Genomic DNA, 23,786 nt, shown 5'->3' with positions numbered 1-23,786 from the left:
CCCACCCCAGAGCCCTGAGCTGCTCCCCAAACCTGGAGCCCTTCCTGCACTCCAAAACCCTCATCCCCAGCCCAGAGCCCTGACCCCCTCCCACACTCCAACCCCCTGCCCCAGCCCTGAGGCCCCCCCCCAACCTGGAACCCCTTCCTGCACCCCAAACCCCTCATCCCTGGCCCCACCCCAGGGCCTGCACCCCCAGCCCAGAGCCCTGACTTCCTCCTGTACCCCAACCCCATGCCCCACCCCTGAGCCTCCCCCAACCTAGAACTCCTCCCTGCACCCCAAACCCCTTATCCCTGGGCCCACCCCAGAGCCCTGAGCTGCCCCCCAAACCTGGAGCCCTTCCTGCACTCCAAACCCCTCATCCCCAGCCCAAAGCCGTGACCCCTTCCCGCACTCCAACCCCCTGCCCCAGCCCTGAGCCCCCCCTCCAACCTGGAACCCCTTCCTGCACCCCAAACCCCTCATCCCTGGCCCCACCCCAGAGCCTGCACCCCCAGTCCAGAGCCCTGACTCCCTCTCGCACCCCAGCCCCCTTCCCCAGCCCAGAGCCCCCTCCCATACCCTGAATCCCTCATCCCCAGCTCCGTTGAGTCACGGACATCAACAATTTTCTTCAACTGGGTCCCCAGGAAAAAAAGTTTGAAAACGACTGATCTAGGGGATGTGGTGCAGATCTGTGACCTTCCCTCTCCTTCCTTGTATGAGGGATAAAACAATGAAAAGTGTTGCCATTTAAATGATCGCTGCTCGGCATCTGAATCATAACCTCTCACTGAGAGGGGTGGGGCAGTTGGCATAGCTATTGTTGAAAGCACTCTGCAGAGTCAATTCTGTTCCTATATTGGAGGGCTTCTTCACAACCAGGAGAGCTAGAGACTGATATTTTTTTTAAATGAAACCTGAAACTGTGGACAGCACGACAATCACTTCAGAGAAGCGCTGCTGAGCTGCGATTGCATTTCTGTAAAATCCAGGCTTGATTTTACTTGCTCCCTTTTTATTCTACAAGAGAGCGGTGTGGCTTCTTTGTTATCAGCTGAAGCTGGCTTGAAACTCTCCTTAACCGTACTGCTGACAAAACCTAAATCCATTCATTGTCTCACTCATTAAATTACAGGGGTTGCAGCCTCCGAGATTGCATGTTGATTTTAAAATTCTTTTGCTCATATACATTCTTGGTGGGGAACACGCATGTGATCTTCTATCACTTTATATTCCTGGCTGCATCCCGTTGTCTTCTGCAGCTGGTTTATTCGCTGTCCAAAAATATTGGCTAGGAGATTTGTGTGTGTGTGTGTATGTGTGTGCGCGTGCCTGCCAGCTGACATTTGAGTCAGTGGGGGACACAGTATTTTTTAAACCGGTTGCTTTACTTGCTTGATTTGGCTTTTGACTTCTACAATTTGTGTGACTGTCTGCAGGAATTACCTACGACTGGTTGCATGGTAGGGCATTGTTACCCAGGCTGCACGTTCTAATTTTAGAGCTCTGCTGTCTTCCATTCTTGCCCAAAGCTTGGAGTGCCTTTGTGTGGAAGAGTGGGGGGATCAAAAACCAATGCTGAATTAGAGTCAGGGAGTGATCTTTACCTCTGCCCCAGCCCCTTTATGCCGCCTAAAAGGGTGGAGTGGCATAACGGAGTCCTAAAAGCCCCAGTTCCAGCTGTGGGAGAATTCCCTTGGTTCAGGTACTATGGAAGACCGCCATGAGGCTGGCCATCAAGGTCTGGTGTAGGTGTGTTGGGGGCCGGAGGGGCATGGCAGAATGGGTTCACAGCATACAGTGCTGAAGCCTGTATGGCAGTCCCACAGCCCGTATGACAGCCTTGCTATTGTAACTTTGACATGCCCCTAGGGCTGTCTAAATTACACCTTGGGCCCCTTCAGCCCCTAGAGCAGCTGGACCCTCCCTTCCCCTGGCCAGTTAGAAGGGCTGCACAAAATCTGTCTGGAGAGGTGGAAATGTCATGGCTACAGTGTCACAAACTGTGATAAGCACGGAAAGGGAAGCAATCAGCAAACACATGAAAATAATTTGCAGAGAAACAGGGAGGGATATGACTGTATGATCATCGCTGGGGTTTTTTGTGTTTTTTTATGTTTGTTTTGTTTTTTGTGTTCAGCAGTGAAAACCCCCTGTGCGCATATGCCAATGGAGTTGTATTTTTAGAATCCGAGCATAATTCAGTTTTATATGAAGGACATGAGTTTCTGAATTATATATACCTGGATACTGTATTTCCTGCCTCCTCAGGAACACAAACCTCAGCACATAAACAGACATGGGTTCTGTCTAGCCCCATTACTGTGGTGTGTGAGCCCCCTATATAGACATATTTTTTAGAACGAGTTCGGGTAGGAAGGTGGTTCCAGGCTGTTAAACCAAACACAACGCTGTTTAACAGATACAAGATACAAGACAGATTTTCATTGCAGAACCTGCATTTTGTATGATTTGCCAGCAGTATGTAGGTAAGACACATTAGTTCTGTATGCGGGTAGATCAGACTAGATTAAATTAGACTAGGTAACCTTTGTGTTCTCAGCGACAAGTGTTACTATCGTAATATTTTTTTGAAAACATCTTTACAAGCCCCATTGTGGTTCGAATTTCACCTTTCTTAGCCTACTGATGTCTTGTAATGACCTGAGAAAGTTGTGAACCCAGACTCAAGCTCCAAAGAGTTTTATTAGAGATGGGCTGAACTGACAAAATTTGGATCCAGATCCAAGTTTCATTCTCAAAGTTGATTTGTGGCTCTAACCTGGCATCACTGTGTTGCCGATAAGTCACCTTGGCAGAGAGTCTATATTAAAAAGCAGTCTTTGAAATATGCGTGGGTATGTACATTTTGTGTATAGGATATAATTGTGTATGTTGTATCCAAAATCAGGCCCTGAGCAATGGATATTCCTAACTCTCTGATTTTTGAAAAGGTGATTGGGCCTCCTATATAAATATAAATATGTGTACATATGCAGATATATATATACGTGTATATCTGCATACACGTATAGTGTGATTATGGCACAATCCTTATACATGCTTGCGTGGAGAGTTTTGCATATGTTATAAACTGTACATTACATATACAATAAAATATATTTAATATGCGTCCAAAACCAAAGCTCTCACCCGTGCTTTCCTCCCCTGATACATGCTTCGGAGACACCTGTTGATACAGGAGCCACTCCATTGTGGGAGGCACATCCATTTTATTCCATAATTAGAGGGGCAGGCCCATGCCGCCAGTTACATTCAGCCATACAGCATGCTTGTCTTAGTCCCTAATTCTGCAAGGTGATAACCTCCCTCAACCCCCACTCGCTTCGTTTGGATTTGGGAAGGCTAGGAGGTGCTCAGTACTTTAGTGGATCTAGTCCTTACTATATTATAATGCCCATAATAAGGGCTGTTGGCTTTAAATTCCTAGCAGCGAATTCATAAAAAAGTGTCTCACGTGTTAATGAAATCTTAAGATTAAAGCCAGAACCACTGTTAAGAGTACAGTAAATACATGTCCTGCTGTGTCTGGCTTACTACTGCTATAAGTTCTCTCTCTCACACTCACTCACACACACACTCTTTTTCTCTGTTACTTTACAGAATAGAGTTTGCTGAAACCCAGTTACTTTGTGAAGGTGAGATTCCTGAAGTAGGAAACTCTGCTTCGTGTTTCTAGACACCAGGTCTGAGTGTCTGCAGCACCCAGTATATGTTTAAAGAATTTAAAGCTCCAGACACAAGTCTTCCCAGAACAATTCTGAGTCAGTCCGAGCGCATCTGCTCCCTCTCACGTGTCCTGTGCTACAAAGCCATGAAACTATGGAATCGTTTCATAGCTCATCAGATCCAAATTTCAGCAGTCTACCTCCCAGGCATACAGAGCACCACAGCCAATGTGCTCAGCAGACACTTCTCCCAGGATTATGAGTGGGAGCTAGGCACCTAAATTCTCCACAGTATATTCCTAAAGTGGGGACTGCCCTAGGTGGATCTCTTTGCTATCTCCAGGAATAGGAAGTGTCCCCTTTTCGGTTCAAGAGCAGGTCTGGGCCACCACTCTTGAAGAGACACCTTCCTTCTATCTTGGAAAAAGTTCTATGTGTTTCTCCAAGACCGCTGATACTAAGGGAGATTAACAAGATCGGACAGGACAGAGTCAGAATTATCCTTATAGTGCTGACCTGGCCGAGACAAGTTTGGTATCCTTACCTGCTTCACTTAGTTGTCCAACCGTTGTTTGAGCTCCCGACCATTCCTCATTTCCTGTCACAGGATGCTGGTCGGGTGCTTCATCCCAACCTAGCAGTTTTTCATCTCAGGGCATGGCTCCTAGATGGTTTATGGGGTTACACTTCTCCTGCTCTTTGGAAGTACAACAGGTGTTACTGAAAAGTAGAAAGAGATCAATCTGCACTACTTACCTGCAGAAATGGAAGAGATTCTTCCATTGGCATTGTTGTCACTGCCTCCTGCTTGATCTGGTGCCACTCTCAGTCATCCTGGATTATGTGTTGGATCTAAAGAAATTAGGGTTATCATTTAGTTTGATTAAGGTCCATTTGGTCACAATCCTCCAGTAGAAAGATTCTTCATATTTGCTTATTTGGTATTGTCCGTGGTTATTAAGGGGTTGGGGATTCTCTGTCCACAGATGAGAAATCCTGCCCTGAACTGCAACTTCAGCCTGGTACTCTTACCTTTATGATACCTCCATTTGAATGAATGGCAGCCTGTTTTCTGTTGCATTTATCCATAAAAATGGATTTTTTAGTCGACATCACATCAGCCTGTAGCGTTGGGGAGATTGGAGCCTTGGTGGCAGATTCCGCCCCCCTTTATGGTGTTCTTTAAGAACAAGGTCTCTTTTCATCCCCACCCTAAATTCTTACCTAAGGCTCTATCAGAGTTCCACCTTAATCAATCCATTCATCAGTGTTTATCCCAAAGCCACATCATTCTCTACAGGAATCCTATTTACATACCCTGGATGTTAGAAGAGAATTAGACTCCAACTTAGATAAAACCAAGCAGTTTAGGAAGTCACCTCAGTGCTTTGTTTCCTTTGTGGAAAGATCCACAGGGGTCCTTGATCTCTGTTCAAAGACTATCCAGAGGATATCTGGATGTATTATCACTTACGATGCTGAGGGCATTCATCTCCCCCCCCTCCCCAGCACATTCAACTAGATAGCAGCAACATCTATGGCAGACCGCCAGATGCTTTTGAACAGACCCCCAAAATCTTTTAATCTACTTATTATTGTTGGTTTTTCTATTATTTTCTCTGGAGTTTGGATCTTGACTATACCTTGACCAAGAAATTTGGATCTTGAAAAAAATAATCGACTAGCCCAATCTACAACATTACAGTAGAATGTATCAGTATCTGAAATATGCAAGGCCGCTACATGGGCTTCTGTACGTTCCTTTTCCAAACATTATGCCTTAATGCATGCTGTCAGATCTGAGATGGCACTCGGTTCTGCCGTACTATCTTCAGTTCTGGACTCCGTTCTGAAGCTCCCTCCTCCATCTGGGGATATTGCTCGGAAGCCAACTGAAGTGGAGCACCCATAGGGATGCTACTCTAAGGAGAAGAGGTTGATCACTCTGTGCAATAACTGCTGTTCTTCGAGCTGTGTCCCTCTATGGGTACTCCACTACCTGCCCTCTGATCCTTTTGCTTTAGGGCCTTCAGGGATGTTTGGCTGGAGAAGGAACTGAGGGCGGGCTCACCCGTAATATTTTTTTTCAGTGATGAAATGAACATTAGAAAAGAATACTTTTATGTTGAAAATAAAAATTGCTACATTTGTTCCAGATGGGGGTGGGAGAATGGGGGGAAAACCTGTCCTGAGAAGTGTGGCGATTGGGGAAAAAAATGCACTGAAATACAACAAATAGTTCTCTGTATCTTCTCTTTGTGATCACATGGCATAGCACCGTGCATACTGTTCTTGCTGTATATTTTTGATTCCCTGTTTCTCAAGGGGAAAAGTGCTTAAAAGAGAAAGAAATGATCCTTCAGAAAGGATGTGATAAATGACTGTATTTTAACAAGAAATCCTCCTTTGTGTTTAAGATGTTTTATTTATTAAGGGCAGGTGGTAGAGAGATGCTTCACTATTGTGGATAGCCCTGTGAAGCATCACACTGAGGGATGGGCTGAGAATTGATTTGGGTATGGCTGATCATTCCCCCACCAGTCTACATGTGGGCTATTAATGACCACAATGGACCAGCACCTTGGTTTTACACCTCATCCAAAATACATACAGTATGGGCAGCATTATATTTATTCCTACAGAGCACATATCTCCAAAGACCTTGCTTTAATCTGGTTTCCAAATGGCTGTTTCTGATGAGTCCGTTAGATGTGCAGCATAGAGCTAAATTCTGTCTAAAGGTGTGCTCTCAAAGCTTGTGTTGCCTTCAGTGGGAGCTACTTGAATATCTGAGGGCAGAATTTGGCCTACCATAAGTAAGTGTGCAGTTGGGATCTCTGAGGGGAATGGCACAATATATTAGCTTAGATTAGTTGCCTTGGACAGAGAAAGATAAGGAACAATGTACCTGTGACTACCTGTGCCTCTCCCACTTGATAACTGGTCTGTCTTCCCCATTATAGCCCTGGGCCAGGAGGCAAGAACTGCCGGGGAGCCAGTGTGGAACACACAGTTTGTGAAAATTTACCCTGCCCTAAAGGAGTGCCTAGCTTCAGGGACCAGCAATGCCAGTCTCATGACAGATATACCAACAAGAAGAAAAGCCTCTTGACAGCTGTCATCATTGATGGTAAATTCACCAACTTTCTATATAGTTCCTCACCACTTTTTTCCCGTGGTTTTTCAGCCCTTCTCGATTGATCCTGCTGGCCCCCATTTGTCAGCGGAGACAGCTGTGGTGTAACCCCAAGAGGGTAGATCTGAAGGGCAGTTAAAGGGAATTCCTGATTCTTATGACCATCTTGTCGCCCTTGTTTTTAGCCTCTCAACAAGATCTGTTGGGCAGGCCAGTTCTACAGACAGCCTTGGGATGTAACCACAGCACTTGAGAGACGGGGAGAGGTTATGGAACTAATTAAAATGTCCCCATCTGATCAGGCAGGTACCATGGGAATTGGAGTTTTCTGATCATTTTTAACATGAGGAAATAGAAGCAAAATCGGGAACTGAAAGCAAGAAGGAGGATTCACGTTGGGATGTTACTTGCATGATTCCTTGCCCACTTCAGCATGTTTGTACATCTACTTGTATTTAAGTTTGTCATTATTCTGAAACAATTTTCCTTGGCAAAGTCTCGATACGTGCTTGGGCGGACTTAAACAGTCATTCTGAAACGATTAGGTTATATGAAAGATGAGATTCACTAAGCTGGTTTCTGGAGAAACAGGTGCCTTTTATCACCATCTGCTGATAAATGTACAAGGCCACACTCGTGTGAGCTGATCCTCTCAAGGCCATACTGAAATGGTGCAGAGCAGGGTTTTTGATCAACGCTGAGTGTATGTCTGTACTGCAGCTCCTTATTTCCAGCTCGCGTAGACGTAGATGCGCTAGCTTTGACCGAGTTAGCGTGCTAAAAATAGCAGGGGTAGCCTCAGCCGCCCCCTGAGTAGAGTCCTATCTGAGACCCTGGGTATGTACTTGGGTGGCAAGCCTGGGCCACAGCCACGCTGTTATTTATAGTGCACTAGTTTGATCAAAGCTAGTGTGCATACATCTATCCAACCTGGAAATTACACCTTCAGCTGCTGTGTGCCCTTACACATCTGGCACCTTCTGTCCCCTTCAGACGTTAGCACCCAACAAATCAGATCTGATTGCACGGTGCTCCAGCACTTAGAGTCCCCCAGTACCGCTTGCTGGGCCACCAGGAAAAGGGATGTTTGTGCCAAATTTGGCCTGTCCTGCCCAGAAAGCAATGCTGCTGAGCTGTTTCTATGATAGCAGTCCCTCAGCTGAAAGCCAGGCCTGCCCCACAGCACAGCTGAGAGGACTGCAGTGGGTAGAAAAGGTTAACACTGGACATCAGCTCACATATTTCAGTCTTGGCTCATTTCTCATCAAAGCCAACAACAGCAAACTTCCTTCATGTTATCCCAGCACATGAAGTTACTTATGCAAAAAAAAGTCTGCAGAAATGTGCTGTATTATTCGCTGTGGACCACAATCAGCTCTGGTGTCAGCAGTTCCAAAGGAACTGCAAACATTTACGCCAGGACTTAATTTGGGCCATAGTGAATAATATAAAATTTCTGCCCTTTATTTCTTTTGTATAAGTAAGAGATGCTCACGCCCAGCCCCAATGGGGTTTGTTTGAAAATGATTACTCAGTTAGGCGGGAGTTTTCCAGTAACTCTAAGAGTTAGATGCCCCAGAACAATTGAAATTCTATGGGATTTGGGCACCTAACTCCACTTGATGTTTTTGAAGGTCTCATCTGGATCCCCCATTTATTAATTGATTTTTAAAACCCTTTTCTAGCTGAAAGCTGCCTAATTATATTAACAGTGTCATGCATCAGAAACATATTGCAAGTCCCCTCTTCTCACAAAAGAAGGCAAGGAAAACACCACTGATGGGGCTGTGGGGTGGAGGTACTTCTGGGTATCACTACTTGAAAATGAGACCTGTGACTGCCCAGCCCAGCTATCAAGCAACCACCTAAGGAGGGCAGAGGTGACAGTGGCTTGCAAACCCTCTAATCAGTAGGGGAATAGCAGATGCTGTTCCAAAGCTGTACTGGCTACTTGGAGTCCTGATCTTGCTGGAGGTGCAGATCCTCCTGAACAGCACCCAGCACTTTGCAGAATCGGGCCTTAGCTAGGGACTTTTCAGGTCAGGGATTATGGAAGAATTCTTCTTGAAGCGCATCCCCACGTCTTTGAGTAAGAAGTGATTCTCTTCAGTAGTTTCTCTTAGAACAACTTGTCTAACTTCGGTGCATCTTCTAGCCCTTTCCTGGTTCTCCTATTCCTGCCCTTGAGAGTTTTTGTTTATTACCTACTCTCTCACCTTAATTCCTGTAGGTCTGAATCCAGTGCCCAGGAAAATCACTTGGATTCTCTAATGGGCCTTGGATCAGGCCTGTAGCGTCTGTCTGTTTCTTTCCTTCAATTGCTCTTGGATTTGATGCTAAAACCATTCCTAAACAGGTAGGACATGTTCCAGTCCCCATTCCTTCTGCTCTGTCACTGCTGTTCAGTATCTTCCCCATTTCTATAATGTTTTCCATTGCTCAGGGTTGGATACAAATTCCCAGATGTCACTCTGTCACTACCTAAAAGTTTCAGAGAAACATCTCCTTCCACCTGTACTTGTTAACTCCAGGGTCTCCTAGGAATTTTGCTTTGGTTTGTTACTGCTGGGCTGAAAGCTGTTCGCCCTCCAGGTATTCAGTTCCTGTTCCAAAGTCTTCCCGTACAGGTTTAGACTGTCTCTCTCTCTGCCTTGCTCACCTCTCTGTTTATTTTAGCTTTCTTCCTTTTTGCTGGCTGCAGTATGGCTTCTTGATGTCTCCCCCTTCCTTGTCTGCTAGTTTAATCTCTACCACCCCCACAAACAGAGCTCCCCATTGCTAGTGTATGCATGCCCTGTCTGTGCAGATGGAGCCCATCCCACTTTTATAGGCCTCGTTTGTTCCTAAAAACTAGCAAATACGCAGCCTGCACTGCAGTACCAGTAAAGCTAACAATTCATTTGTATACACCAATTTTTCAGACACTCATTCAGTTTTGAACCTTTTCACCTTAGACCTAGTCCAGATAATGGTTCAGCTTTCACAGTCATTCGAAGAATTCAGCCCCAGAAGTACCTTTCTTCACCTGACTTCCTCTCGTAGTTTGGTTTGCAGGGCTTCCTATTTAAATCCCTCTCAGTGGCTCCACTAGACTATTTCTTCAACCCCAGTTCCCTCCAGGAGCTTGTCCACCTGATTATTATTATTTCGGCACCCAGGAGGCTAAAAGTATTGGTCCAGCAGCCTTGGCTCTTCGCTTCTTTCTGCTCGGATGCACGTACAACGTCCCTCCTTTAGTCTCTTGCAGAAGTGAGAACCTGCTTAACAATTTCACTGTGTGGTTTACCACCCTTCTTGGCCACCCACCACTTCCATTTCCCTCTTCCATCCAGAATAATCCAATTCCCATCAGCTACTCTGCATTATGCAGTCCAAACCCTTCTGCTGTTGGCCTGGTCTCTCTGCAAATGGCTCGTCTGTGAATCTCCCATCCTCGTGAGCGTTGCAGGCTGACGGGACGTTTTCTCTTAGAATTGGTCTTAGCTCTTAAGCTCATTTAATGTACTGACATCACGTATGGTTGCTTCCTCTCTCCTTCTTCTCTGAGGAAGCTCCACATCCAATGCTACGTACAAATCACAGGATTTCTTGCCATTTTTACTCACACCATGCTTAATGCACAAGGCCAAAGAGGTCCGTGGCGTAACTGTGTTGCTTTCAATGAAGTTACAGGAGAGATAAACGTGGCCCAAAGTCCTTCCTAATTTGTAGTTTAAAAAATAAGCTGATGTGCAGAAACAGTGAAAACCTCAGTTACAGTCGTCTGGACAGATTCCAGATTGCTTTCCAAGCCATTGAGACAGGAACTGGTTTTACCCTCAGTGGAGGCAACCAACTCCAGAGTGGAACCTAGCACCGGTTTACTTCGGGCATGGTGACATTGCCAAGCCGCTTAGGACAGAAAGTGAAGGAAAATAGCAAAACTTTGTGGAAAGTGCTGTGTGTTCTCGGTTGATCACCGGTGTTTAGTAATCATGGGTGTGACACACAGGAGCACTGGGGTAGAGACTGAACTTTATTTCCTGGCCTCAGTTAGCTGACATGGGTGCCAGTATCCACCGACTAACGGTTGCTGTTACAGTCAGAGCCTCGGATTTATGTTTCCTATAACAGACGGCACCCTAGAACCTTGGTGCAACCCAGATGCCACGCTGGGGTCTCCTTGATGCACCCTAGATGCTCTGCTGGAGAACAGTTTGAACGCTGATGCATAGGGGAAAATGTCACCCATTGAATCACTAACATGACCTCCTGCAGAACCCTGGGGGAAGCGCTCTCATCTACAGGGCAACCTGTCTCCCATTTGACTGGGGGTAACGGGATAACAGAAGAGCTCTTGAGCTATTTGCGCTGTTAGGTTTTTTTGAATATATATATATATATATATATAGGTTTTTTTAACAGTGCAAATAGCTCAAGAGTTCTTCTGTTATCCCAACAGTGCAAATATATATAAAAAAAACCTTATGTTTTTCCTTCCGCGGAAGCAGCCGTCGTCCATAAACCGTTTAGAACATTTCACAAGCTCTTTTCAAGGAAGCAAAATAACAGATGCCGGGAGTAATTGCAGCCTATGAAATTGCAACTCGGCACTTCTCAAAGGTTCCTGAATAAAAAGGCTCCGTTGGGAAGGCTGCTTCTGAGATATATAGTCCCCGTGCTTTGGCTGCCGACTTCCCTGAAATCCATCATCACTACCCCGCTCGTAACAGTGCCGTTGCCATCCTTTGTGAATTCCTCGGCTCTCATCACACAGTAATAGGAAGGGTGTGCTCTGGTTTTTTTTGTTTGTTTTTTAAAGGGCCGCCGCCACCTTTCAGGGGTTCTGTTTCCATTGATGGAGTCAGCACCCCAGCTCTCCCCAAGGGGACAAGGACTTCTATTAGGGAGCATTTGCAGAATAACATTCAGGATACTTGACCCATTTAGGCCACATGAGGAGCTAACATTTTTTATTCTCCTCTTGCCCTTATTGCTCTGGCTGCCACATCAGTCTGGCTTTAGGAGCAGCCAGAAATCAGATAGGGTACTTCTTTGGGCTAGCAGGGGCTGTGAATGCTTTGGACACTCCATGAAGAACCCCCTGCATTGGAGAGCCCCTCTCTGACCTGCATTCCCAGAGGTGTTGGCAAACACCTGAGGGAGCTGCCTTCAGCAAGAGGGGAGGAATATTGCCATTCTTGGGCCTGGTGGAAAATTAAGGCGGGAGGAGCTAAAAAACCAAAAGCGTCTCAGCTGACTTGAGCAGGGTTGGTTCTGCTTTACAAAGGTGCAGAGGAGCATATGCTCCTACCCTCTGCCTGCAGTATGGTTCCTAATGTACACTGGCGTACCTTAATACGCTATGGAGAGGACGGCTCATTTGAGCTAAGGCTGTGAGTTAGAAATATCTCCCGCCACATGGTAGAGCAGGCACTCGGAGTTGTTCACAGCTGCGGGAGCAGAGGCTGTCCAGGAACAGCCAGACTGGCACTCCCTTATGCAGGACAGTCCTTGTGCAGCTTTCGCAGAAAATGATATCAAAATCCTGCAATTGAGAAATTGCTTTGATTTGAGAGGGTAGTGGGGGGAAGGCAAGGACTTTGAGCACTGATAGGACACGCCTCCCCAAAGCAAGACAGCTGGGCAGGGCGCAGGTTGGCTTGGCATTCTTGGAGTGCTGACAGGTCTGGTTTACGCATATAAAAAACTCCAAACCACGTTCTCCCGTGTCTTTCTGGTTCCAGGCTTCCACACAGTGAAGGTTTCTTGAGCATTTGAATAGAGACAGACCTGAACCAACCTCTAGCCAGCCCTCATTCTCCATTGCATTAGAACTCTGCTCAGACATACTAGAGAGATGGGCTGCAGAGAAGCAAGTTCTTGATTCAAGGGGAATCTAGAGCAGGAAGGGACCTATACAAATGGCCTTAGTGTATCCGAGAACCTGGCCTCCTGTCTTGTAAATTGAACGCTACCGAGCTCTGGGGAGGATGCGGACTTTGGTATAGGCCAACGCCGACATCAGCATGTCAGTAGGTTCTTTCTCTGGGTGTGTCAGTGCTGCAGTCATAGGCTGTGATTGCAGCCTGAATTGACGTACCCACGCTAGCTTTAATCTAGCTAGCTCGGGTCCCAGAACAGTGAAACTGTGGCAGCACAGGCTTCAGTACTGGCTGTACAAACCCACCCGGAACCCTAGATAATTGCTTGTGAGCAGCTTCCTTATTCCAGGATCCGAGCTAGCTACATTAAACCTAGCTCGGGTGTGTCAGCTCGAGCTCCAGTCACACCAAGTGGTTGCAATGTAGATATACCCTTTGATACAGTCTGTGTGCAGCAGAGAGCAGGAGTGAGTTCTGGAAATCGAAACAGCTCACTCTCTTACTCTGACAATATTGCAAATGCATACAGTGTGTTTCCCAAGAACGCTGGCACCTGCTGTTAATTATATATTTTGAGCCTTTTAGTCCATTATTCGTCTAGTTCCACATAGTTCCTTCCAAAGTAAATGTCTAAATATACAATAAAATATCCTATTACTAGAATGGGCAAATAATGCAAATCTTTTCCAGCAATATACGTTTGCTTTCTAGCAAGCTAGTTTGCTGGCAGGAAAGCAAATTTTAGCCAATATTTGTGCAAAGTGAGTTTTAAATTTATGAACACAAATGTTCTCACTGGAAACGTGGCTTCAAGAGTTACACTCAGTCAAGAAACAGAAACAAATCACGCGATCGATGTGTCCGTTTAGAACTAGCTTGCACCGCTTGAATTTTGTAAATGAAATGTTCACACTGAGCTGCTTGCCCCCATTCTAGAGACCAAGGATTGTTCATTGGAATTATGCAGGGAAAGCTAGAAGACAAAAAGAGAAGGAGAAATTTGTCAAGTTACTCATTCAGGTCTAAAATGACAAGTATTGCCACTCATTCGAGTCTCCCATACCTCTCTCTTTTTAACCCTTTCTGCATCTTCAGATAAACAGTGCATCTTGGAGTGGTAGAATGATGGGCTTGAATGGAAACAATGGGTCAAGCATCCTTAAAGCTGAGGCGGTTAGAATCCGAGCCCGCTTATAGTTATCGATAAATATGTACTTGTCTGTGTCGTTGTGTAGAGTCCATGTTACATAATTACTATATTCATGCATCTTGTTCCATCAGACATTCTGGTGCTCTGTCTAAATGCTGCGGTTGCTGCTGAATGAAATTGCCGGTCTTGTGTATTTTTTTTTTTTTCAGATAAGCCGTGTGAACTCTTCTGCTCTCCTCTGGGGAAGGAGTCCCCTGTGCTGGTGGCAGACCGGGTTCTTGATGGTACTCCATGTGGGCCTTATGAGACTGACCTCTGCGTACATGGCAAGTGCCAGGTGGAGTAACTTTCTATTGTTCATTTTCCAAGTATGTGTATTGTCCTGGGCTGCGGAGAGCTGTGTCGGTTGTTTACGATCAGACAGCGTCACTGAGGGTGGCTCTGAGACTGCCTGTGAAATAACTATGTGGTTCTGTTTAGCAAAAGCAACTGCAAGAATTTCCTAGTCATGTGTTTTGTTTAAAGAGCTATGATGAATTCCTGAGCTATAAGACCATGCCACTGAACAGCTGGAGATGTTTTAGGATGTGATCCCATCCCGTCTCGTCATCAGATTGGTTGTGCTGAAGGGACAGCTAGTGGGTCATCTCGTCCGTTTAACTCCTGCATTTTGGCTGCTCACTGGAGGAATCCTAAGTGCCACGCGCGGGATTGAAATGGCCACAATCCTGTTGTATAGGTCTTATGTTATTGACATCACAACCTTTTCAGCACTTCCACAAATACCAAGATGGGTTTACAAAGCAAATTGTTTATAAAGCCTCAGAAAATTGCAAGCATAGACCCAGAGGCACTGGGCTGGAGCACGGCCCAGCTCAGCATGCTTCTGTGGAAGGAAACTGTGCTGAGTGCAGAAGGGCTGAGAGAAGCTATCCTCAGCCCCATCCTATGCTTTGGGGGCTGCTGACCCACATAGCCAGCTTGTGCCTGGCTACTGCAGGCTATGGATGGGAATAGTGGAAAAGCTCACTTCTCCCATCCAGTGCAATTCAGCTGTGCGAGGGCATGGCCATCTTCCCCCCCCCTCCCCCCGCCTTGTGGGGCATCAGGAATTGAAATAGAGTGTGGGAAGGGTAGTGGTACTCTTCCAAACTCTGCCCAGAAAATAAGCTCCGCCCACTGGAGGCACCAACATGAGATGCCACTTTCAGTAGGTTGTGCCAATGTTCAACATATGATCATCCATGCTCTGCTGGGCTCTTCGGACTTGACTTCCTCTTTGCGAGTTGGATGCCCTGCCAGTGCGTCCTTCGGCAGTGAGCAGTGGTGTCTCTCAAGCCCACTCGCTTTGGCACCAAAACAAGCTGTCACTCGGAGCAGATTATGTAGATCTTCATAGTGTGATCCTTTGTCTCCTGTCTTACCTGCTTTGATGAGCAGTGAAATTGGTAACAATGTAGGCTTTTAAAGTATCTTCATTGGACATTTGAGTTAGAACCCACTGAAAGGAATGGGGCTATTTCCCACCTTTTGGACCTGTTGTTTCAGGCTATTTGCAGGTGGTTGTCATTGCATTTTCTCACATCTAGGAGTATAGAGTGGTGGGTTTTCTTATCTGAAAAACTGATATTCTGAAGAAGAAGAAAGCAGCTGGGAGCGATGCAGATACTACTGCAGTGTACTGCTGCATACCAGCCAGAGTCTAGCCGTAATTAGATACCCACCACAATGGTCTCCTCTGCAGTGTGCATGGGTCACAGAGTCCTTCTGTGTGGACCCTACAGCATGGCAGAAACTCTTGTATTTCTTCTCTGTTTGGCCCATATTTGGGCTTGAAAGTGCATTTGGGATTCTCCTGTCAAGTAACCGGGATGAGGGTGGTCTAGCCTAGTGGCCAGAACAGGCAGCAGGCCTAGTGGCCAGAGTCAGTCACCAGAGCCAGGGTTCAAAACTGGAGGACGGACTGGATACCAGAGCAAGGGGGTCGAGCTGGAGTCCGTAGTCAGGAGCCACAGCTGGGGGTCAAAACTGGAGGTCAGGAGCTTGAGCAAACAGGGTATCAGGCAAGGAGGGGCTCGAGGCAGGGACAGGAAAGAGGCAAGGCGGGGTGCAAGGCAGGAGCAGCAGGAATAAGGTAGTGCAGGCCCAGTGGTGGGCATGAGGGTTGAGAAGCCAGCGAGCTGTTGCTGGCTTAAGAGCTGGCGTGCTGGCCTCAGCAGCCAGTCAGATTACGTGGCTAATCAGACAGCTGCTGCAGACCAGCTGTACTGATGAGGCTGCCTGGAAACGAGCTTTGCTGCAGGCCCTGATTCCTGACATTGCCCCAGAAATTAGACTGGCCAAAGACCTGTTGAGTCATCCAGTCCGTCCCCAGCCAATGCTGGATTGTTCCTTTCACATCGTTCGCCAGTTTATCTGGTCTAGTTTTAAACGTGCCAAGTGATGAGGCTTGCGCCTTTTCCTTGGGAGACTATTTTGCCAGCTAATACATCGGCTGGGACATCTTCCCTGATGTTTAGCCTACATCCGCATTGACTTCAGCGGAGCTATGCTGATTTTATGCCAGCTGAAGGTCTGGCGCAGTAACCTCGGCACCAGTTCTAAGCTCCGTCATGTATTTCCTAAGATGCAGTGCTTTAGGGGCACAGCCCTAGCTCATTCACAGGAGGGGCGGCTCCCCTGACTGCACTCCCTTGTTCAGTCTGTGCAGAAATGGGATAACCGCCTGGTGGCTTCTGCTCGCACTGCCACGTTTCGACCTTGCCATGTGGGTAGCACATGCAGGGAAGTTTCCTGCCTCTCCCTGCCAAACGGCCCTGAGAGGGACATATTTAATACAGCCCTTCTCTTTTACTCAGAGGAGGAATCAGTAACAGTGCCTTGCTAGGGAACCAGACATGGGGCTTTATTTTCTCTCTAAATTAGTTACCATGTGGTGCCCTGGACAGAGGCAGGTTCATGGTACATCCCTATTACGGATTTTCTTTCCTTTTCAACTACCTCCAAAGAAATGCCATTAATAACCTTTTATAATAAGGCCAGCTGTGCACCTCCCAGATGCATGCTGATGATCATTGCACTGACCGAGCCAGCCTTCTACTTAAGGCTGCTCAAAATCAGCTGTGAATGCTAAATCAAGTGTTTCGGCAAAGTACGTTTCCTTCTTTCCGGGAGTAGAAGCCTGCTCCCCTCCAGATGAAATTCTTTCTGAGCGCAGTCTTTTGGAGATACATCATGAAAAGTGAATTACTCTTCAGCTCGGGGGCAGCTGTCTTAAACTGTGCGGAGAGGCGATGACAGCTGCAGAACATTCAGTCCGTTTGCATCTGGCTCAGAGAAAATGCATAATGATGGATGCAACCCGGGAAGACTTTAAAGCCTCATGAACTCCTTTGTACTGGTCTTCTGTTTGGGTAGCTTAGTGTAATGAATTGCTGAACATGACAGCACATCTCACTTAGAGGAGATACTCAGCTAACTAGCTGCCTGACAGAACAGTTTAGGATACTTATTAATTTCCTGGTCACATACGGGATGTACAAAGCCTTGAAGCAGGCATTGCAGGGGACCTGATGAGAATAGTAAGTGGTGAAATGGAATGCAGGTGCTCAGAGATGTATTTTTCATGCTGTGTAATGCCTCTGTAGTTAGAGGCTATAGATGGCAGGGATGACACATTGCCAGTGTAATGTGCACATTTTGAGGAACCGTCGTCTAGAAGAACAGCCCAGGAATTCCAACAAACAGTCCGTTTCCCTGTTTCCTTCAACAGTAAACTCTCCTAAACAAATCTCGTCTTTTCTGGCTACAAAATAAATTCAGCTAGAGTCAGCAAAGGCGCTCGCTATGGAGAAGTTTTTGAGACAGGGAGGGAGAATCACATCACATCCAATAAATCTCAAAGTATCTCAGCACCCATTCTGAGTGAAAGCCTAAAACTCTGTTTTCATTTACATTTTATTAATGCAGTTGGCTTCCTTTGATAGAGGCAAGTTAATTGGATTCAAATCTGAATAATAGAAAAGGAGCATTTTTCTTGGTCAGTTTCACCAAAATTAAAGGAAAGCCATCATGAGTAAGCATGTGTCTACACTGCAGTTAGACACCTGCAGCTGAGCCGTGCCAGCTGACTCAGGCTTGCAGGGCTCGGGCTGTGGGGCTGTTTACTTGTAGTGTAGACATTCCGGCTTAGGCTGCAGCCTGAACTCTAGGACCCTCCCACCTTGCAGAGGTCTAGAACCTGGGCTCGAGCCCGAGCCTAGATGTCTACACAGCAATTAAATAGCCCCGCAGCCCAAGCCCCATGAGTCCAAGTCAGCTGGCACAGGTCAGCCATGGATTTTTAATTGCAGTGTAGACATACCACTCACTACCAGCAATGCCATGTAATATACTGCCAGTATCATCTGAAGGCAGTGACGTAAGTGAATGAACACCATGGTAATACAGTAGAAACCTCTGGAGCCATAGATACACTACTAGTGTGTAATCACCATGGTATACACCAGTGATTCTCAAGCTATTTAGCATTGTGGGCCAAATATGTAGCTCTCTAAGTGTTACGTTGGCCACATCCACACAATATATATACTACCTGTATGGCCCTGAGGATGTCACATGGGCCGCAGCTGTGTGCTGATTGGGCCACGGGTTGAGAACCACTGGTATACCAGTATAGTACCGGCTTCTGGAGCCAGCAATATAAATGAAGCAATTGAGAACAAAGGGGTGGGATTCACCTACGTGACAACAGACGGATATCCATACGTAACAGACGCACCTGCTCTAATGGCTTTTCCAATTCCAAGTTTGCCTTCATCCTTTCTAAAGTGCTCTTCAGCAGTCCTGTGAAGCAGCAAACTTGGCTCAGCATCGGCGTATTTGGTAGTAAACTACAGACACCGGCAACCTCTCTGTGCACTCCATCTCTGCTCCCATTTTCCCCTGCTCCCTCTGCTCTTCCCAGACCTTTCCTCTTTCTGCCCCAGTGTCTCCCTTTTCTGCTCTTGCCTTTGTGCCTTCTCAGGAGCAGAGAGCAGCTGGACAGAAGTTCTCCAGCTCCTCTTCTGCCAAATTGTCGCCTGACCTATGGATTGAATATTAATGATATTGATTGCATAAGAATTCCCATGTTACACTCTGGGGGTTGGTAAGTTCTTGTCCCAAGATCAGGCCCAGTAGTGTTAAGATTATTATTCAGCTGGGAACTCCAACCTGCACAGTTGCAACACTCACACTTAGGAAAAGCCGTCTGAATTTGAAATAGTTTTATTAATAGAGTTAGCAGAGTTACAAACACTGCAGCCCAGTAAGGTAGATAGAGATAATACAGAACATGCATCTGAGCGTCCGTATACTCACACCATCCCTTGCAGAACAACCTGAAGTGTTAGTCATTATCTTGCTCCTCATCTTCTCGGTCACCATCACTGATGGTCGTCGTCCTGACTTCTCCCAAGAGCTACCTCTCCCAAAACACGCACACTGGGGTACAGCTTTTATAAGGTGTTATACTGATAGGAGTATTGTATATTCAGTAGGGGTTTCATCCCCTTTTCCTTACTTGTATTTCCTCACCCTACTAATATTGGGGTGCCCTTCTCCCACAGGTTACTAGTCCACTTACCTCAAGCTTATTAGCATATTTGTCAATTAATTACCATCGTTTTCTTGTGGTCAGACATCTGCTGATGTTCCTAACTTTAAAATATCCCAAGCTGGTACAAACTAGCATCTTGTGGTAACCTGTCAGCAGTTTAGCCATTGCAGCATTCTGTCTTGTGATATCCTATGGTCTGGGGTTACTCCTGGTTAACTATTTATGCTAAGGCTTTTGGGGTCTTATTCCTTGATTAGTTTAGCTAAGCTTTTGTCTTATAGGTCTTGAGGCTTGGCTCATCGCATTACCACCTTAACGTATGCCTACGTCGTACCTAGCAAATACCTGTACCTATAGGCTACAAAATCAGCGTTTCTCTCATCCTTAAATTCCCTTCCGTAAAACCCATCTTCTCAAGCAATCCCCTTCTTTCTCTCCTCAACAGTCATGACACACATGCCTTTCCTGAACCAATGTGCTCTGTCTCATTTTGTGTTTTTCTTGTTGTAGGCAGGTGATAGTCTTTGGGGGCAGAAAACAGGACTTGGGTGCAGTTTTCACAAAAACCTAAGTGCCCTTTTGAGAAGTGTCTTCAGTGGGAGTTAGGTGCCAAAACACCTCTAAAAAGCTGGCTCTTGGGCACGTAGGAGCCTAAATCTCATTGTAAGTTAAGCGGGATATAGGCTCCAGGATACCTAAGGCACTTTTGATACTAGCGCTTGGGCTCCTAAATCACCTAGATATTTTTAAAATTTTATTTATTTAGCCAAATGCTAAGGTCCAGCTTTATTCTGTCCTGACTTAAAAAAATTCTTTGTGAGTTTGCCTGGCTTAGTGCTAAGTAAAAAACATAGTAGTGACCTTAGGAGTTGTCTTAAAACCGAAGAGAGCAGTATAAAACAGTGACTGTCTAGAAATGTTTTATAGCACTGATGAATGCAGTTGCTAGCAATGTCTCTTTAGCAGACTACAGTTATTGTTCAATGTGTATGCAGGGATTTGCCATTTTCTGCTGGAAAATGCATTTAGCCTGCTCTTAAATGGAGTCCCTTCTTGTCGTTGTGTTCTTGGCTGCTGCAAATCGGTACCATTCTGGATATCAGCAACGGTCTCAGGTGCCTGTGATAGTGAATAAAGTCAGTGTAAAACTGCAAACCTTGCACATGATACCTAGCGCTCTAATTAGCTGGCTTTCGCTGCCATACTTCAGGCTGTGTTGGAGATCCCCTGGAGATTGTATATGAGAGTGTAACCCGAATCTCAGATTGCTTTCATGTCATCACCGTTTCTTTTTTTAAAGCAACAACAAATCTATAATAAGATTCCATGAATTGTAGAATTCATAAGAGTTTGGTTCTGTCTGAACTCTCTGCTCTGTGTGTCCTTGCAGGAAATACAATAATGGGAGCGCTGCAATCTCTGAAGCATTTCAGTTGCTTGCTACTTTGGTGCTGCTGGTGTTAGCATAGTACTGATGGCAGGCACAATAGTAGGAAAACCCTCCGATGGTACACAAGTGTGCCAAAGAGAAAAGACTAGAAATAATCGAGCAGCTCAGTTGTGGAGCATATGAATTTATCTTTGGCCTCTCTCAAAGCACGTACTCCATGCTTAGTAAACTATCACAGGACTGAAGCTGACAAGGAGGAAAAGCTTTCTGATGGGGACTGGATATTGTACTTTAAGATGTTTCATCAGACCCTTTTGAAAACTAAATCCCGTACAGTGGAATATGGCTAAAGATCAGAGCAGCCTTTTCTGCGATTTAACAATTTATGATGTAAGGATGTTCGGGCTTTTCCACAGCTTTCTTGTAAAGTTGTTGCCATATCATGGATTCTGCTGCTTGCTAGCAAATCTACAGTTTACTCATTGATAATACACTGCTGCCTATGGGGCAGCAAATCCATTATAGAAGGACTTCTTTCAAATGATTGTTGTCATAATGTGTCAAGGGCCAATGCTAATTCCATAGAAATGGACAGATTTTCAAAAATACGGTTCTAAGTTGTACCTGCAAAATATGTTCATTTGGGCACAAAGGGCACATGCAGAATAGCTCATTACCTGCACAAACTGGAGATGGGAAACACTTTGTGCACATCAGTACCCGTTTCTTGCATTCGTCTGCATATTTTTGCTCATGCAATTAACTGTTTGCATCCTCCTGCTGCTTTTCCATGCAGGACCCATGTTCTCGCATTTCAAACATGGGTCCCAAATGTTCCATCACAAGTCATTTTACACTGCGGAGCTATGTTTATGCCTGTCCTTCACTTAATCTTACAGAGCGCACAGAAAGTCTAGCATGCTTTATTTGGGACTGTTCTGTGGCTTGCCTGAGTCAGGCCTTGGCTCTGTGATAACGTAATCTGAAGAGTAGAAAACAAACATACTGCTGCTCTTGGTGAATAGAGACAAAGAATAAGCGTTTTTAGTGTCTGTCTAAGCTTTTAAAGACTTACCACTTTTGAGTCTGCTTTAGATTTGCTGTGTTCCACTGCCGACTATTTTCCCATCCGTTCCACTGCCATTCACTGAATTGAAAAGTAGGTGACTCAAGTTAGCTCAGAAAGAGCACATGGGACAAGTGAGTGATAACATGGCACCTCCCTTGGATGCTTTCCTCTTTACTTTATGACCACTGGGGCTCGGCTTATCCTGCAAAGCAGCCACCTTGCATTCAGATGTACTTCACCCAGAAGACGTGAGGATCACATTGAATCCCATTCTGGGGAGAAACTCTAGTGAATAAATAGTTGTAGGGTTAAGTGGGAGGGTGATATAGAGACACAGATACACTGACGTTTATCCATTGAATGTATCTAATTCAGAACAGGATGGACATTGCCCACCTACCCTGCCCCAAGGGTGGCTCCATGACTGAAGCCAACTTTGAAGGTTCAGAAGATGCTGCTGGCTGGAGCACTGTTTACTTTCCCTGCAGACGGGGTTTTTTGTTGGTTTCTACTCTTGTTTGTAGCACCCCCATTTATTGTAAAACCCAAATGGAAGCAAAATGGAGCGGACAGTAATGTTCAAACGAGCTACTAGAGTAGCGTCCTTGGGTAGCCTCCATTCACGGATCAAAGCAGAAGCCCATAACCCACGTCACTGGATGCAGCTGTGCTTTCAGTAAGGAAACAGGACTTCTCTTAACCTCCAGTCTGACATCACCTACTCACCTGTGTACATTCCTGTTTCATCTGTTCCATCCCTTGACTATAAATGGACTGGATATTATGGAGAAAAGTTGGCAATGCACATGAGTCTGGCCTAACCAGCATGTTCTGTACATGATTCATTTGCAGACTGGCACATGTTGAATCAATATTTATAGCTGATCCATTGAGACAATGTGTTTAGCTCAACATCTGGGAAGCATTACAATTCTGTGAACATACAATGTCAGGTCTGACACTGGGTTGGGTGTACATAGTAATAATAATTGTATTTATATAGCAAAACACACACACTCAGAGGCTCTTGTACAGCCATTCAAAATACAAATAAAATCTTTGTTAAAACAATCCCCAAATAATATGCAAACCAGACCACATGCTTAGGAATCCAAATGATTATGGTACCATTAAAAAGGAGAGGGGAGGGTTCCTATGTAAGGGCCAGCAATGCTTGAAACTGAAAATGCCCCCCATCAAGAATATTTCAGATATTTAATTATTTAAAAAGGGGAGGGAAGAGTGGACCGAGATGCCTGCTCAAAGAGAATGAGTTCTATGCCATATGGCTCACTCAGCAAAGGCATAAGGAGTGACTGATTACTCCTAAACATGGATGGTGTCAAAGCACAAGATCAACCAGGAGGCTTGTGAAGGGGCCTTATATAGCCAGGTGCTCACCCCATAGGGCTTTAAACCCCATTTGAAAATCAGCTTGCAACCCTCCCATGTCAAGGCACTTTTTTTTTTTATCGGGGGCCTCCATCATATTCCCTGTACAAAGTGATGCTTGATAATACTGGTTAATAACAGTACCACAGCCACATCTCTGGTTTTCAACAACCAATTTGGGCAGGAGCCAGAACCTGGCTGGGCAAAATCTAGAGTCCATCACTTCAAGGAAGGCCTGTACTGTGCTGATATCAGCATGCACAATGAAATCCCCAAGGGCAAGAATCCTGAGGGCTTCAAGAGCAGGGCTGATACTGGAGAAGTCAGCCATGAGGTCTTCCAGATGAGCCGGTGGTATTTACACCAGCATTACCATCCATTTTTGTCCTCCCCCGAAAATACAAAGATACTTTTCTCCTGCAAGGACCATCTTGTGCATTGCATACAGAGTAAAAACATGCCAGAGTTACTTCCTTTCCTTTTTATTCTCTCTCAGTATGGTGGGATCATAG

At 45.7% G+C, this 23,786-nt stretch overlaps 1 protein-coding gene across 2 annotated transcripts in view; it reads left to right on the top strand.

Moving 5' to 3' along the window:
* Positions 1 to 23,786, top strand: part of ADAMTS17 (ADAM metallopeptidase with thrombospondin type 1 motif 17) — a 252,091-nt gene that overhangs the window by 137,881 nt on the left and 90,424 nt on the right. For both annotated transcript variants that reach the window (XM_037911106.2, XM_037911107.2), the window contains exons 13-14: positions 6,638 to 6,804; positions 14,034 to 14,161. In XM_037911106.2, the coding sequence (XP_037767034.1) occupies positions 6,638 to 6,804; positions 14,034 to 14,161 (295 nt within the window). The remainder of the gene's footprint in view (positions 1 to 6,637; positions 6,805 to 14,033; positions 14,162 to 23,786) is intronic.

Source organism: Chelonia mydas, chromosome 10, assembly GCF_015237465.2.
Source record: "Chelonia mydas isolate rCheMyd1 chromosome 10, rCheMyd1.pri.v2, whole genome shotgun sequence".
NCBI lineage: Eukaryota > Metazoa > Chordata > Testudines > Cheloniidae > Chelonia > Chelonia mydas.
This window is presented reverse-complemented; position numbering and strand designations above follow the sequence as displayed.